Here is a 17,595-nt window from a genome sequence, read left to right as displayed (position 1 = left end):
GCAATTTTTATTTAATCTTTTTTTAACTTTGATGACATAATGATAATGTCAATATTTATAAGTAATATGAAGTGACAAAAAGTTTATAAACCTAAAAACAAATAACAAAGTTTAAAAGACTGTGCATTAAAAATAAAGATTAAAAACAAAACCTAAAAAAATAAATTCTAAATCATCAACTTCTAGACTCATTGATTTGGAGACCAAAACTTAATGTTCTAAACTCACTAAACTTTAAGGCAGCAACAATACCCTCACTTTTCAGGTAGCTCTTAGATTTCTTCACGCTACACCATACCTTTCTCAATCTTACCAATTATAAATATATAATATGAGTTATATAACTCCTATAACAACTCCACTAATATTTCACACTAAATCTAGGTGGGTTGTTCAACCACCTTTATTCTAATCTCTAGGTGAGTTGTATTACATTTTTATGCTCACAATAATATAATATTTCTTCATGCTCCATATAATATGAATTATATACATATATAGGATTTTTCATATCCTATATAATAGGAAGGTTGTTCTACCTCCTATAACTACTCCCTTATATTTGTGAGTTTTTTTAACAACTCACAAACAAACACTTATTAGTACTCGTCGTTAGGCAATGTACTATTATAATGAGTTTTTTTTTTTTTCAATTAACTAGTTATTAAAACAATCAATTTGAACCCATACAATTTAGTTCTTCTAGAGCAGATTTTTAGGAAATCCTTAAAAAATGATTTTAGTGGCATCTATATAGCCATAAATATAGGTAAAGGTTATTTGATTTTTAAGGGAGAGCTGTTATGGGAATAATTAATAGAAATTTTTAAAATATTAATAAGCTATATTAAAGTTTTGCTTGAATTTTGATGGTAGAATATGGTGTGGTTTTTAATAATTGATTTTTTAATATTTAAAAAATTAGGGTTTCAATCATATGAGCATTTTAGATTTTATAGACTGATTATTCTTGTTTTGGATTTATTCCAATTATTTTTGACAAATACAAGTCAATGGTTTCTCATTTTGTTTTGTTTTGTTTTAAGTTATTTAATTTTTAAGGTTTATCATTTTATTATACTTTAACATTAAGTTGTTGTCTCAACAACTTAATATTAACCTACATAATTCTGCCAATTGTATCCATGTCAACACTAACAATACAATAATATAATTCAATAATTTGGAAAGTGCAAGGCTAGAAATATCTAGAGTGGACAATATTTTCCACCAGAATGGCATGCAACCTAATTCCAGTCGGCCTGAAGGAGATTTGAGTTTGGAAGGAAGTAAACGATTGAATTGGTAGTTTACAACTGAACATCAATGGCGATGATGAAGTGGGTGGGCGATGGATATGATGCTGTAAAGCCAATTCCTTTAACACTGTTGATGGGCTTCTTGCTGTCATTGATCGGACTACTTATAAATATAAAGAGAAGAGCAGGGGGCAAAATCCCACCTGGTACATTTGGATGGCCCTTCCTTGGAGAAATGATGGAGTATCTGAAATGGCAGAGAAAAGGAACCCCTTTTGTGTTTTTCGACACTCGGGTGCAAAAATATGGCGAAATTTTCACCACCCATCTGGTCGGCCATCCCACTGTGACTTTCTGCAGCGCAGATGGAAACCGATTTTTGTTTGCCAATGAGAACAAATTGCTGCAGAATTCATGGCCCGCTTCTGTGGGAAAACTCTTCGAAAGGTCCTTAATAAATGCTGTGGGAGATGATGCGAAGAGGCTCAAGGGAATGCTCATGACTTTTTTGAGGCCAGAGGCTCTGAAGAAATTTACAGGTCGGGTGGATTCGATCGCTAGACGTCATCTGGCTCAGCACTGGTTGGGTGAAGAGGAGGTCACTGTTTTTCCTCTCATGAAAATCTATACTTTCTCTCTCGCTTGTCAGCTGTTTGCAAGTATTGAAGATGGCCCCGCCCTGGACAAACTTTCCCACGACTTCGAGCAGCTAGCTCAGGGAGTATTGCAGGTTAGTACTGTTTAGACAATTTTCTTTTTGAGGAGATTTGAACTCACATCATATAGGTGTCCATCCACAATATAAGTCTGTCGTTACATCAAACATCCTTTGATATATTCTAATCTTTGTTGAGAACATATACAAAAACCAAAGACATATGAAACCACAATCATAATCAAGATAATATATCTTTAATTAACAACGCAGATAAAAAAAATAAAGACGTTAGAAATCGAAATCATAATCAAGATATTGCATCAACACACTGAACCATGAAGATCGTTTCATTGAGCATAGTCTTTTCCATGTAAAGAAAGATGTTTTAATGAGTAAAAACAAAGAAAGAGCAATCCCTTGTGACTTGTGTATGGTTAAAGTCCGTGTCATTTGAACAATGATTTGTGTATAATTGTCACTTGTAATAGGAAAAATGAGGATGAACTTTGGATTATTAGTGTCACATGACACACTCACATAAAATTTTGTGAGAATACATTCAAGTCAAAAGAAACACTGTTTTGTATGATCATTCAATGCATCTATGTTGTCTTTCAAGAAGTCATAGACTTGTATCTGATCATGATAATCATTTGAAGTTTCTCTTCTTGAAAGTACATCCCTAGTACTTTTTCAAATACCATTGAGCTCACCTTTGAAATAGATACCAAAATTGCTTGAAATGTCTAGTACCTAGACATCAATAGAGTTAAATCAAGCAACAAGATGCAATAAACTTATGTTGATTGTGTGGACCTTAGATACAATGGAAACTATTGACTATGAGAAGTTGAATTTGCTAGAGATCAAATGTTTCCTACCATTGTCAAATAATTAAGCTTAAGAATTGTCTATGATCAAATAAACTCTTCTAATGTTTCAATTGCATTGTAGTTATTAAAACTTGAAAGAAAAAGTATAACAAAATCTTCAAGACAAATAAAAATGTAAAATGCACATCACAAGCTACTTTTTTTTAATATTTGAACATTTTTTTAGCAATTACAAAGAAAATTAGCTTTGTTGATAAGTACAAATTCTATACAAAGAAAGTCAATACTGGTTGGGTGAAGAGAAGGTCATTGTTTTTCCTCTCATGAAAATCAATACTTTCTCTCTCACTTGTCAGTTGTTTGCAAGTATTGAACATGGCCCCACCATTGCCAAACTTTCCCACAAATTCGTGCAGCTTGCTCAGGGAGAACTGTAAGTTAGTAAGGCTATTTTGAGATATATATTTGTCCTTATTTTTATTTTTAATTAAGGAGATTGAACCCGACATCATATAGTCCACAACACAACTTTGTTGTTACATCTATAAATTTATTCTTTTTGAGAACATAGATACAAAAAGCAAAAACATTGGAAATGACAATCACAATCAAGATGATGTATCAAGAAAATGAACAATGAAGATTGTTGCATTGAAAATTAGTCTTTTCCATGTGAAAAAATATGTTTCTATAGAGTAAAAACAAAGAAAGAGCAATTCCTTATGACTTGCGTATGGTTACAAGCCCATGTTATTTCAACAATAATTTGCGTACAGTTGCCTCTTATAATAGGAAAAATGGGGATGGGTCTTAGTTATTAATGTTTCGTTATACACCCACATAATTTCTTGTGAGAATACAACTGAGTCAAAAGAAGCATTGCTTCTTATGATTATTCAACACATCTATGGTTGTTTGCAAGTAGTAAAGGACTTGTATTTGATCATGATAATCATATTCAAAGTTTCCCTTCTTGAAAGTACAACCCTATTACTTTTCCAAATATCATTGGCATCACCTTTGAAATAGCTACCAATTGCTTGAAAAGTCTATTGGTACCTAGACATCAATAGAGTTAAATCAAGCAACAAGATGCAATACATTTATGTTGATTGAGTGGACCTTAAATACAATGGAAAATTTAGACTATGACTCATGAGATATTGAATTTGCTAGGGATCACATATTTCTTGCTATTGTCCAATAACTAATCTCAAGAAATGCCCATGTGATCAAATAAGTTCTTCTAATGTCTCAGATTCATTATAGTCATAAAAACAAAAGGAATTCTATAAAGAAATCTTAAGACAAATAAAAATATAAAATACATGTCACAAGTTATATTTTTTATGTTTGAATAAATTTTTAGCAATTACAAAGAAAGTTAGCTTTGTCAATAAGTACAAATTCTTCATGAATTTGTTTTCTTTTCTTTGTAAGGTTGTTTGTTTTATAATGAAAGCTATTACAAAATCATTCTTTTAATCGACTATAAGAGTAGGTTAAGAATATATGATGAAATTGTGGAAATCACGTGGGCTCTCAATGAGGTTTTGAGAACTCCTCACTAAACCAACAAAATTATGGTTTGTCTTCATAAACTAAGAAAGTTTTAAAGTTTCTTTTCTCAAGACTCCTTATAAATGGGGTCTTCTTCTCATGAATTCGCATTATAAGGCCAACCATTAAGGTGTTGAAATTTTTAGAAAGGGACTTGATTAGGCAAAATGAGGTACTCAACAAAACAAAATGGGGACAACACCATGCAAATTATTTTAGTAGAAAAGATGAGTATGAAATATAACGAGAACTATGAATAGAAATTTGCATGGTTTACCATTAAAATATGTTTACTATTGAATGACATAAAACTTAAAATATGAAAAATAGATTGAAACCCCGAAATTATACAAGTTGTAGAGTATTGTCTCAGTGGTTAGGCTTGATGAATTTCAAGCCAAGCACCAAGATTCTACTTTGGCTACATTCTAGCCAAAAAATTATGAATGAGATAAATGCTAGTGTGTCACAGTTTGGATGGAAATGATAGCCATTGGACAAGAACACAAATACACACTATAAGAAGCATTGCGATACTTGAAATGTCCAACAATCAAACTAAATGATAATTGTGGTAAATTTTAAGTTACAATAGAGCATTATCAATTTAATACTAAACTTGTGAAAAAATCAAGAGAAATAATGACAAAATTTACAAATGAAAGTGGATCTAGGATTGATTCACTATTTAAAGTTGAAAAGGAACAAGAAAAACTAGAGCTAGACATGATTAAGCATAAAGGAACACTAGACCTAGATTAGATTAAGAACAAACTTCATTTAGCTATAACATAGGAAGGAATTATAGCAATCCAAAATTTTAATCCATAAACAACCACAAGAAGCAATGCTTGTTGGGAACAAAGGAGTCTGAGTAATTTATTGTAATTGTATCATGAAATTAAAAGATTAAATATCACAAAATTGAACAAAGTACATATTCACCAAGACACTCGCAACTATTCATCAATCTTCTCTGCCACTACATACAAAAAAGTTATTTCAAATATATCGATGCTCTTATGTTATCCTTTAATTATTAAGATTAGTTCATACTTGTGATGCCCACATGCATTTTGCACCCTTTATTTTTAGTTATAAATGTTTTTTATTAGGTGAAAATGCTTTTGATTAAAGACATGAACTAAAGGAGGGGTTTTGAAAGGACCTAAAAACCTTGTATGCCAAGAAAAGGTAATAACAACATAACACTAAAATCAACAACAAAATGAGCCTAAAAGCCAAAAAGACCCCCAAGAAACAAACAACTTACAACAAAGGGACAACCAAAAAAACATCAAGGAGGTTTGAATCCAAACCTTTCCAAAGGATTATGAAGAGGAGTCAAAATTTGACTTGTAAGGGCCAACTTGCCTTTTTTCAAAGAAGAACTGAGCACAATCAAAGGACACAAAGTCACAACATCTAGATTTCTCTTGTCCTTATAGGAAGACCCTTGAGAGTTACCAACATGACCCACAACCATAAAGTCCCAACTCTTTTCCTTCATTCCTTAAAATGAACCATTTTTTAACAACATTCTAAAAGCTCCTTCCCATGATTAAGAAAAGAATTGACACTTTTTGTCTAAATATGGTGTTTCTCTTTGAAGTCTTGACACAAATGGGAGAAGCACCCAAATTTATGGCAATGAAGGAAAACATGTGAAGGATGACTTACAACAAATTCTCTACTCCCAAAAGTCAAATTTGGAACAAAATTTTACATGACATTTCACAACACCTTGTTAAAATCAATACTCACACAAAGATTATATCAGTACTATTGAATTGATATCAAATTGTATTCATTACAAAATTAATTTTGAGATTAAAAATAACTATAATTAAAATAATTCTATCTTTAAAAAACCTATCAGCCAAAATATCCTTTTGTAAGTTGGACTAAAACGTTATGATAAATATAACATTTTTTATCTACGTTACCTAGGGATGCATTCCCGAGCTAAAATCCCTCATCCCTATATCAAGGACGTTTCAAGGACTTGGGGATAGCCAGGGGACATCCCCCTATCGTCCCCAAAATTGCAATATCTATGGGAAACGTCTCGAAAACTTGGGGACGACAGTGATTCTCAAAGGGGATGTCCCCCTGTCCTCAATCTGGTTGGGAACGTCCATGATATCCCCTAACCATCCTCGAGATGCCCAATCGTCTCCCTTTGTTGTTATATGGAGCCTAATCAAACTCGAAGGTTAAATTTTCCCTACTTCTATCGACACAGTTTCCCTCCATATTTTTGGACTGGGGTTTGGGGGCAATGCCCCGCAAGGCCAAAAAGACTTATTATTTTATAAAGGCGTCGGGTGTTATTTTTCTATTGACTATGATACAAGAGAATCCCCGATTCACAACAATCTTGCATCAACCAAAAACATTTGCTTTCTATTTTGTTTGCAGTTTCAGTTTTCCTTTCTGTGTGTCTCAGTTTTGGCTCACCGGAACTTGTGGAGTAGGATTCTACTTGAAGACTTGATCATCTTTCTTGCTTTCAAATGACATCTCATTTGGATCACTTTCCGCCAAGATATCACCACCAGTTTCCATGACAATTTCTTGTTACCGGTTTCCTGAGACCTATTTTGGTGATCTACCGGAACCCATTCCGAATCTTGCAGAGCCTTGAGCATTGATCTCAATGTTTCTTGGCATGTGGCCGACCTTCTACGCTTCATCCTTTGGATTTTTTGGAGGAATATCTTGGTGGAGGCCGACCTTGTTCATTTTGCACGTTAGGTCTTGTTCTTCGGGTTTTGATCATTTTGGGTCGACTGGATCCTTTGGATCGATATATATATTTGTCATCATGCTTTAGAATGCAATAAATGGAAGATCAATTAGAATCATTCAGAGATAGACTATCCCTGGAAGATAGATATTTCGATTCAAGGTTCCGGTGTGACCTATTCTACCAGGCCTATGTGTCGGTATGTTGTAACCCAGTTGGATGTAATCAAATTTCATGCAATAAAAACTATCTGATCAACATTGCCTCCATCATATATGTGTGTTTGACTGGTTTGGACTGATCTCCTTGAGGTCCCTCCTCACCGATGACTGCTTCAGACTGGCATGTTGTAACCCTAATTTTGTAACTGAAATAAGTCTTGATAAAAAGGCTAAGGGTTAGGGTTTTCTATAGAGAATTTTGTAGCATTTTGCAATGATATTGAATTGCAAGGGGATTGTTGGTTGTAATCGATTTTGATTTATTGGATAATAATAATGGACTCTTTGTTTTGTGGATGTAGCCCAAGATTAGGTGAACCACTTTAAATATTGTCTCTTCGCTGTTATTATTTATGTGTTTTTCATTCCCGTGTTTAATATTTATTTGCATATAATTGATATTTTATACATGCAATTCCTAACACCCTTTTCCCAACACATTTAAAAAAGAATTAATAGACTCAAATGCTCAAAGAAAACATTTTTTTAGTTTTATTATAGGTCTGTGAAACTGAAATTTCACTAATATGATGGGTAAACATGTCTGAATCACTTCCAAAAGCACTTAGAAATAATGAGCAGCAACATGGTAATAAATTTTCACAAACACTTAGAACTCAGTAGTGCGTAAAAAAGTGGTTGCAGGTCTACAATATTGGACTTTTCACTGATATGAAAGGTAAACAGGTCTAAATCATAGCCAAAAGCACTCAGAAATATGAATAACAACTTGGGAATGAATTTCACAAACACCCAAAACTTTGTAATGCATAAAGAAGCGATTGTAGGTCATAATAGTAATGGAAGACTATCGAAGTATCCTCCAACCAGATAGAAACAATGAACTATATGCAAACAAGTGTTGGCATATTGACAATGAATTCTCAATTATGAATGCATATTTAGTATTGACAATGAATTCTGAATTATGAATGCATATTGTGTATTGACAATGACTTCTAAACACAAATGTGGTATGTTAAGGTTCTATAATGTACATATACCTATTTTATTCATGTTTTCATATAAATATAATGTATATATACATGCTTTATCTATTTTTCATATCAACATTTAAAATTTCCCTATATAATTTTAATTTTTCCTATATTTTATATAGCCACCAACAATTTTTAAGAAAAAAACACAAATATATTATAAGTAGACCAGCCTTTAATAAATTTTATAATTTTTAGAAATTTCAAAATATGAATTGGACAATCTCTATCAATTACTTTACCATCTTTATCTCACTCGTCACCTCATTTGTCTTTCTCTAATTAAAAAAAAATATAAAAGTATTGTGATTCTTAAGGAATCCTCTATACAGTCATCAAATGGTTGTATTTACTAATTAAATTAAAAATTAAAATACAATTATATTCTGAATTCAATTATTAAATTAAAAAACTGTCTTACGAGAACAATTTTGATGGCCACTCTCTTTATAATTATTTGGAAAATGATTTGTCCTTTATGCAATTTTAAAAGAGATCTTCATGGGATGAATTTTAATTTGTTGAATTACTGTAACACAGCCTAGTCAACAAATGTAAAAAAAATATTGTTGGATGAAGAAATTCAAAATATATGAGACAATTCATAATACAAAAGATTAACAACCAGAAAAGAATTGTTGGAAGGAACTGTAAAAAACGCGAAGCTTGCTAGAAGATTACAATAGTAGCAATTAAGAAAGGAATGCTACAACTAAAATAATGCTGACTTTGATCATTCCCAGCAACAAAATTCAGTGAGCAAAGGTAAATTGAAATTGGCATTGGATTTCAAGAATTGAAAATATGAACGAAAGTTCTATGGTTGTGGGCACCCTGTTAGGGTTGCGACAAGGCTTGTGCAACCACCCCATGTTGAGCTTCTGTAGTGGCGAGGGCTTCTCCATTGCTGTGAAGCCTTCTCTTGTCACTAGCTGTCTTGGGACTTGAAGCCCCCTCCTGTTGTTTCTTTATAAGCTTTTGATTTGGACTTACAAATGAATTCTTGCAATGTTTTGATCACCGAGGAGTTTGTCACGCCTGTTATTGCTGAATAGGCTGGAGCTTCGTATATGGTGCCAATGGTTGGATTTGTCTCTTCCATTTCAACCAAGCTGACTTTCGAACCATGCCAGGGCACAGATCTCTTTTTGTTGGATGGTTTATGCACTACTCTGAGGATTCCCGATGCTGTAGTAGACAAAGCTTCTGCCTATTTGGGGAATGCCCTCATTAGGAGATTTTCGAGCTTTTACCCAAATATCGATGTTGTGCTCTTAAAAGGTAGTGCGTTTGGTCAATTTTTGGTGGTTGTCATGTGAAATTGATTTTTTTCTGTCTTTTCAAATCTTGGAGGTTTTTTTTTTTTTTTAATACATTGAAAGAATGCAATAAGAATTATAATAAATAGTCTAAAGACTGTCCAGAGAAGAAAACATTAAACTGTCCAGCTGTTCAGAACGGCAAACAACAGCAACACAGATATTTTGAGAGATACATAAACAAATAACATCCATAAAATAGACTACAGCAAGTTGCTGCAACCAAGAGGACAGACTCAAAAACATACTGAGTGTACAAAAGAAACATACTGAGTGTACAAAAGACCAACTAGACAGCAATCAATTACATAACAATGATCAAAGACCCTGAGCAACGGAGATCTTCTTATTCCTAAGCAGCTGATCAACTTGACCCTTAATGCGCCCAATTTGAAGGTCCATCTTCAAGCTCCTTCTGTACCAAATCTTTGAAGATTGCATGTGTATCTTCAACGAGGTCTTTGTTTCGTTGGTAGCCTAATTTTATTTTTTTTAGAGTGAAGAACTTGCACAAAGACTCTATCTTATTTTGAATATTGGGATGAAGAAATAATGAGTTATTAATTGTTTTAGTCAAGTTTTATCTATTCATAATGTTATGATGTATATGTAATGTTTGGTTTTTTCTGGATTTCGTATGAGTGTTGATTTTGATAAGGTGCTTTCAAAGGTCATAAAGCCGTGTTCCAAATTTATGTTTGGAAGCACTAAATCTTCAGTGAGTCATCCTCCAGATTTTCCTCTTTGTCATAAAGCTGAGCACTTCTCCAATTCTTGTCAAGATTTCAGAAAGAAACACCATAATCAAATAGAAAATTTCATTTCTTCTCCCAATCTTGGGAAAGAGGTTCAGGGAATGAGGCCCAGAATATTGACAGTGTTATGTAATGATCAATAAAGAAAAGGATTGTTATGTAATGAGGAATAAAGGCAAAGAGTTGGATTTTACGGTCATGGATTCTGTTAGAAACATCTGAAGGCCCTTTTTCAAGGACAAGAGAAAACCAGATGATGTATCTTTATGTCCTTTGGTTGTGCCTTGTTCTTCTTTGAAAAAAGACAGGTTGACTTTCACATGTTAAACTTTGACATCCCTTCAGATTCTCTGTAGAGGTTTGGATTCAAAATTTCAAACCTCTTTAATCATTGTTATGACTGTCCCTTTGCTGTAAGTGTTTGTTTGCTTCTGAAAGGTCGTTTTATATTTTAGTCCTGTTTCTTTTGTTAGTTTTGATCTCATTATTGCTGCCTTTTTGATATACGAAGTTTCAAAATCCTTTCAGAAACCTTCAGTTCATAACTTTAAAACAAAATTATCTAATAAAAATAAATGTAATCTAAAAGAAACCTTAAAATTAAATTTTATTTAAAAATTCTACATATTAATTGAAGGATAAACTAGAAAGGATTCCTGATTGCCATGACTAAGCTGGTAGGTATACCACCAAAGCCCATGAAGAACCCAAAAAAACAAGAATTAACCTTAACAAGAGAAAATGAAAAAGAAACATGGCATAGCTTGAACAATAAAAATTGCAAATATATCAGTAGAATATAAGAATTCAGAAGAAAATACCTGTAAAAAACCTCAAAGATTTAATATTGCAGGTACCAGTTGATTTGCCCGGGACAAGGTACCACAAAGCCAGAGTTGCACGTGACGCTCTTCGTGAACAACTTACTCAGATTATTGAGGAAAGGAGAATTGCACTGAGGAATGGAAGGGCTTCTGCTGAGCAGGATCTGCTGTCTTTTTTCTTGTGTAATAGATCTGCTGAGGAGGAAAGGGGTTTGACAGACGATGAGATCAAGGTCAACATAATTGTGCTCCTGTATGCAGGGCATGATACCAGTAGCTCTACCCTAACATCGCTGTTCAAATTCTTGGCTGAAAACCCCCATTGCTACGATCGAGTTCTGCAAGGTATTTTAACTCTGGTTTTTGTTCTTAATTTCTGAACAGCTCGATTCTTCTATTTCATTCTAAGCACGCTTGAATTCTGCGGCTCAAAATTGGATGGAATTTTTTTGGTATTTAACAGGACAAAGTATTTAGAGTTCAATGACACTCAGAAACTACTTAAATTCCAATGTTTAAGCTAACTTGATTAGGGTTCCCTGCATTCAAACCTACTTCATTTGTCGGAAGAAAGTAAATCAAATGTCAAATCATATACCAATTACAAACATTGCGATGAGGAGGTCTCAAGCTAAATTTTAAGGATTTCCCATTTTCTTTACTCAGTAAACCTATAAACAGTTTCAATTAGAATGATATGACAGAGTTTTATTTCCTTGGGAGCAGTTTTATTAAGTCTATTGAGTTATTATCTAATTATTATATATCTATGATATTTGCTAGAGGTATATAATAATATAAATAATATATTTGATTTTATGTAGAACAATTAGAAATAGCAAGTTCAAAGGAGGAAGGCGAATTTTTAGAGTGGAAGGATCTTCAAAGAATGAAATACACATGGAAAGTTGTTCAAGAAACACTTAGATTGCTTCCTTCTGTTCCAGGAGCCTTTCGTAAAACTATCAAAGACTTCATCTATAGTGGATTCACTATTCCTAAAGGATGGAAGGTACATTCAAATCGAATCAAGGATATTTCATAATATATTTTTTCATATTAAAGTGGAAAATTTTTTCTTCTAAATTTTCACAAATCAATTTTTTTAATTTATTTGAAATTAATGACTGGCTTATTTGTAATTTCAAACGTTATGTACAGGCACACTAAACAGTGAATGCAACCCACTTCAACTCTAAGTACTTCATTAATCCAAAGAAATTGTGGTTGAGTCCGGTGAAAACTGATTCACCCCCCCCCCCCCCCCCCCACCTCTCAATTTTCCTTCGTTGTTGTTGCCAACAATTGGTATCAAAGCTATATCTTCTAGAAGAAGCTTAATAGCTTGAGGAGATCCGGGATGGCAACTGGAAGTGGAAGTGTTATCTTTAAGAAGGAGAGTCTGAGATTTGATGGAAGTAACTATGCTATATGGAAGAACCAGATGGAGGTGTACTTGAGATGCCTTGGAAAAGATTACTAGAAGATTACTAAGAATGCTTGAATGCTTATTTTGTTCCTCAGAATGGACTGATTACTCCTGATGAGATCAAGGAAGCTAAAAATAACATTAGAGCGGAGGAAGAATTGCTAAGTACCCTGACTGCTTCAGAGATGACTAATGTACTGGGACTTCAAACTGCACATGAGATCTAGGAGAATCTTGAAACCTTGTATGAAGGAGCTAAACAAGTCTAAGTTGCTAAGTTGTAGAGTTTGAAAGGGAAGTATGAGATTTTGAGGATGGGAGAAGATGAGAACATAAATTCCTTCATGGCTAAGGTGAATGAACTTGTCCAAGGTATCAAATGTGCAGGTGGAACCCTTGAAGAAGATGAAATTGTTTCTTAGGTGCTAAGATCATTGCCTCTTGCTTACAAACATAAGGTAGCTACTATTGATGAGATTTAGAGTGTAACTACTGTGACAAGAGACTTGCTGGTTGGGAAGATTGTTGCATTTGAACTGAGTGAATTTGGTGAATCAAATGGAAAGCCAGAGACAACATTTAGAGCATCTGTATCCGAAAAGAAAAAGTATGACCCTGAAGAATATAGAATATCCAGATATGAAAGAGAAAGAAGAGAGATAGTAGAGCAAGAAAGGGAATTGGAAGAGCTTGAAGCATTGATTGCCCGAAGATTGCCTAAGGGAGTTGGTAAGTATGATGGAAAATTATCGTTGAAATGTTTCTCTTGCAATAAGATAGGACATTTTGCTTCTAGATTCCCGAAGAGAATGTCTAAATATGACAAGCATGATAAAATTGATAAGCATGCTAGGAATGATAGATATGAGAAGCATGAAAAGTATAATAAGCCTTACAAGCCTAATCGGAAGTATAAGCATCATTAGAACTATTATTATGCTACTGATGAAGGTGTTATAGATGAAGAATCAGAAGGAGATGAAGTTGTGTTTATTGCTATTAAAGAAGATGGACTGATACCTGTTGATTCCACAAGCTACACTATTGAGGAGAAAGCTTTAGTTGCTAAAGTTGAAGAGAAAGATGAATGGGTAATTGACAACAATTGTTCACATTATATGACTAGTGATAAAAGAAAATTTATGAATATGGAAAGGTATGATGGTGGAATAGTAAGATTTGGAGATGACAAAGCCTATGTGATCTATGGTAGAGGTTCTATTTTCTTTGATGGTAAGCACAACTTTGATGATGTCTTGTATGTTGAAGGTTTGAAGCATAATATTTTTAAGTGTTGGATAGATGGTTGACAAAGGTTATGATTTGAAATTCAAGAATGGTAAATGCAAGATCCTAAATGCCTTCAGTATAGAGATTGCATAAGGAACTAAGACTGAAGGTAATATCTTTCATTTGAATGTTGGTGAGAAAAGTTGTTTGATTGCTCAAATTGACGAAAGTTGGTTGTGGCATAGGAGAACATGTCATGTTAATTTTGATTCAATGATTAAGATCTGTTCTACTCAAGTTGTTAGAGATTTGCCTAAAATTGTTAAACCTGCTAATCCGGTATGTAAGGAATGTCAAATGGGAAAACAAACAAGAATTTCTTTCAAGAGTAAGTAGTATACATATGATGGATTGCTAGATCTTATACATACTGACCTATGCGGACCTACAAATGTTAGAAGTGTGCAGGGTGACAAATATTTTATGTTGCTAATTGATGATTATTCCATAATGATGTGGGTTGTCTTTTTGAAGGAAAAATCATAAGCATTAGATAAATTCAAGATATTCAAAGAAAAGGTTGAGACTAAGATGGGATTGAAGGTGAAATGTTTGAGATCTGACAGAGGAGGAGAATTTTGTTCCGGTGAGTTTGATTCATTCTGTGAGAGGCATGGGATTAGAAGACAATTATCTGCTCCTAGAACCCCACAACAGAATGGAGTTGTTAAAAGGAAGAATAGGATTGTCCTAGATGCTGCAAGGACTATGCTGATTGAAGGGAATGTTTCAAAGATCTATTGGAGAGAAGTTGTTAGAACTACTATTTACACATTCAACCGAGTTCATATAAAAGGTGATACTGGTAAGACTCCTTATGAGCTATGGTTTGGTCATGTTCCTACTGTGAGATATTTCTGAATTTTTGGTAGCAAGTGTTATATCAACTAGAGAGATGATGATATAGGAAAGTTTGATGCAAGAAGTGATGAAGGAATTTTCTTGGGATATTCAACAAAGAGAAAAGCCTACCGGTGCTACAATAAGAGACTGAGAAAGATAGTGGAAAGTGCAAATGTGAAAGTCGATGAGAAATATGGAAAAGAAATCAGAGTATGCAGATATGATGATGGTCAGCATATTGTTCTAACACCTATTCAAACTAAAGAATTGACTAGAATGATCCAACAGAGACTGTTAATCCAGATATTGTTGTTGTCAGTGGAGAGGTACATGAACTTGAAAGTCAAAATAATCAGAAGACCCCGAGGTATGTAAGATTGAATCATTTGGAAACTCAGATTATTGGTGATAAGAATAAAGGTGTAAGGACTAGAATAAGACTAGTTGCTAAAGAGGTATGTTTGATTTCCAAAATTGAACCTAAAGATGTTGTTGAAGCTTGAAAAGATGAAAATTGGATAAGAGCTATGGAAGAAAAATTAGATCAGATTGAAAATAACAACACATGGGAGCTTGTGCCTAGACCTAAAGACAAGAATGTAATTGGTACTAAATAGGTATTCAAGAACAAATTGAATGAAGTCGATGAAGTTGTCAGAAACAAAGAAAGACTGGTATGCAAAGGATATTCACAGAAAGAAGGAATTGATTACGAGGAGACTTTTGCTCTGATAGCTAGACTTGAAGCTGTTAGATTGTTGCTTGCATATGCTGCCTATAAGGATTTGAAGGTATATAAGATGGATGTCAAGTCATCTTTTCTAGATGGTGATCTTGAGGAAGAAGTCTACATTGAGCAACCTGGTGGATTTTCATTATCAGATGATGGTGACATGGTATACAAGCTGAAGAAATCTCTTTATGGATTGAAACAAGCCCTTAGAGCCTGGTATTCTAGATTGGATAAGTATTTGTTGAAACTAGGATTTAATAAAGGTATCGTTGATAGTAATTTGTATATTAATATTGAAAATGATAACATCTTAATTTGATATTATCTTTGGAGGAGATGATAACTTGATCATGAAGTTTGTCGATGATATGCAAAAATAATTTGAGATGTCTATGATAGGAGAGATGAAATTTTTCTTAGTATTGTAGATTTCACAGATGATAAAAGGTATTTTTATATCTCAAACTAAATATGTGAAGGAATTGCTGAAGAAGTTTGGGTTAGATGACTCCAAACCAGTTGGAACTTCTATGGTGACTGGCTGCAAATTGTCTAAAAATAATGAATCTTCGAAAACTAATCAGTCTTTGTACATATCTATGGTTGGTGGATTGTTATATCTTACTCAGACTAGACCGGACACTATGCATGTTGTGTGCATGGTCGCTAGATATCAAGCTGATCTGAAAGAGAGTCATGTTACTGATGTAAAGAGGATATTCATATACTTAAAATGAACTGTGGATTATGGTTTGTGGTATCTGAGGAATGATGATTTCATGTTATGTGCTTACAGTGATGTTGATGATTAGAAGAGTATCTCTGGTGGTGCTTTCTTTTTGGGTAAGAAATTAGTTTCATGGGATAGTAAGAAACAAGATTCAATGTCCTTATCTATTGTTGAAGTTGAGTACATTGCTCCTGCTAGTAACTGCACTCAGGTAGTTTGGATGAAGCAAATGTTGAAGGATATCAGAGTTATCTATGAGCCTACTGTCATATATTGTGATAATTCCAGTGCTATTAATATGTCAAAGAACCTGGTGCAACATTCAAAGACTAAACATGTATCAATCAAGTATCATTTCTTGAGAGAAAAAGTCAGTGAAGAGGTAGTAAAGTTGGAATATGTATCTACAAAGGAACACATTGCTAATATTTTTACTAAGCCTTGCCTGTAGATACATTTGTCTACTTGAGAGATAAGTTAGGGATATCTACCCCTCCCGATGACAACTAGAACTAGTAGAAATATGGCAAATAAATGACCAGGTGACTAAAAATTTTAGTTACGACAAGTAAAAATGACCAAATTCTAGTCATTTTTTGCAACACAACTATAAATGACTAATTTGGTCATTGGGTAAGAAAACACAACTAAATAATTAGTCACACACATAAAATGACTAATTTGATCATCGGATAAAAGACACAACTAAACATCAGATTTATTCTTGAACAATAGTTATATATAAATAAATATATATATATATGTATATATTACACACACATATATATGTATGCATGTATATAAAAAACTATATATATAATATTGTATTTTTTTACATATAATATATATATATATATTTAATTATATATATGAAATTATATATAAATAAATTATATATATATATAACAAAAGAAACATGCATTTTAAGAAACATGGGCGGGAAATGATTATTTTCATGTTTTTGTTAATTGTTTGTGCTACAATTATTTTAGCAGGAGTGTGATTTATCACATTGAGGATTGGGCTTCTTCACAAAACGGTCATGTGCAATTTATAAATAGTCATGCAGAATCGTTGCACGGGTATGTAGTTTAGATTGTTTTTCAAAGTGATGTGCGATGGAAAACAAATGATTCAAATGATGGTTTTTGGGGTAGGTGAAACTGAAACATGCCAGTTGTGACATGTTGTTGTAATTTATCAGGGTTCTTGATAATTTATATAGCTTCAGTTTTCAGCTCAACAACCATCCAGGTACTCTTTCATATCATTTTACTTGTACTCATTTTTTTATAAATGTCATGCACCAATATGATATGAACACCACTATTGTGCCCTACTTCACAATGAATCTCTCCACATTCAGTTTCTCTAGCTTGATCTCTATCTATCCC

The 17,595-nt window shown here is 33.3% G+C and overlaps 1 protein-coding gene across 1 annotated transcript; it reads left to right on the top strand.

Annotated features, from left to right (window-relative positions):
• Positions 1-1,148: 1,148 nt before the first annotated feature.
• On the top strand, positions 1,149-11,611 carry LOC131061041 (cytochrome P450 716B1-like). Its single transcript, XM_059211316.1, has 2 exons — positions 1,149-1,989; positions 11,206-11,611. Exons 1-2 carry the CDS (start codon positions 1,327-1,329, stop codon positions 11,554-11,556), a joined length of 1,014 nt encoding a protein of 337 aa, XP_059067299.1. The 5' UTR covers positions 1,149-1,326; the 3' UTR covers positions 11,557-11,611.
• Positions 11,612-17,595: the final 5,984 nt, after the last annotated feature.

This window comes from Cryptomeria japonica, chromosome 9 (genome assembly GCF_030272615.1).
Source record: "Cryptomeria japonica chromosome 9, Sugi_1.0, whole genome shotgun sequence".
Classification (NCBI taxonomy): Eukaryota; Viridiplantae; Streptophyta; class Pinopsida; order Cupressales; family Cupressaceae; genus Cryptomeria; species Cryptomeria japonica.
This window is presented reverse-complemented; position numbering and strand designations above follow the sequence as displayed.

Excerpts from the sequence above, each read along its gene's own strand:
- LOC131061041 (XM_059211316.1), top strand. The coding sequence starts at position 1,327 with ATGGCGATGATGAAGTGGGTGGGCGATGGATATGATGCTGTAAAGCCA. Across the intron at positions 1,990-11,205 it reads TAGCTCAGGGAGTATTGCAG|GTACCAGTTGATTTGCCCGG; the intron begins GTTAGTACTGTT and ends TTAATATTGCAG.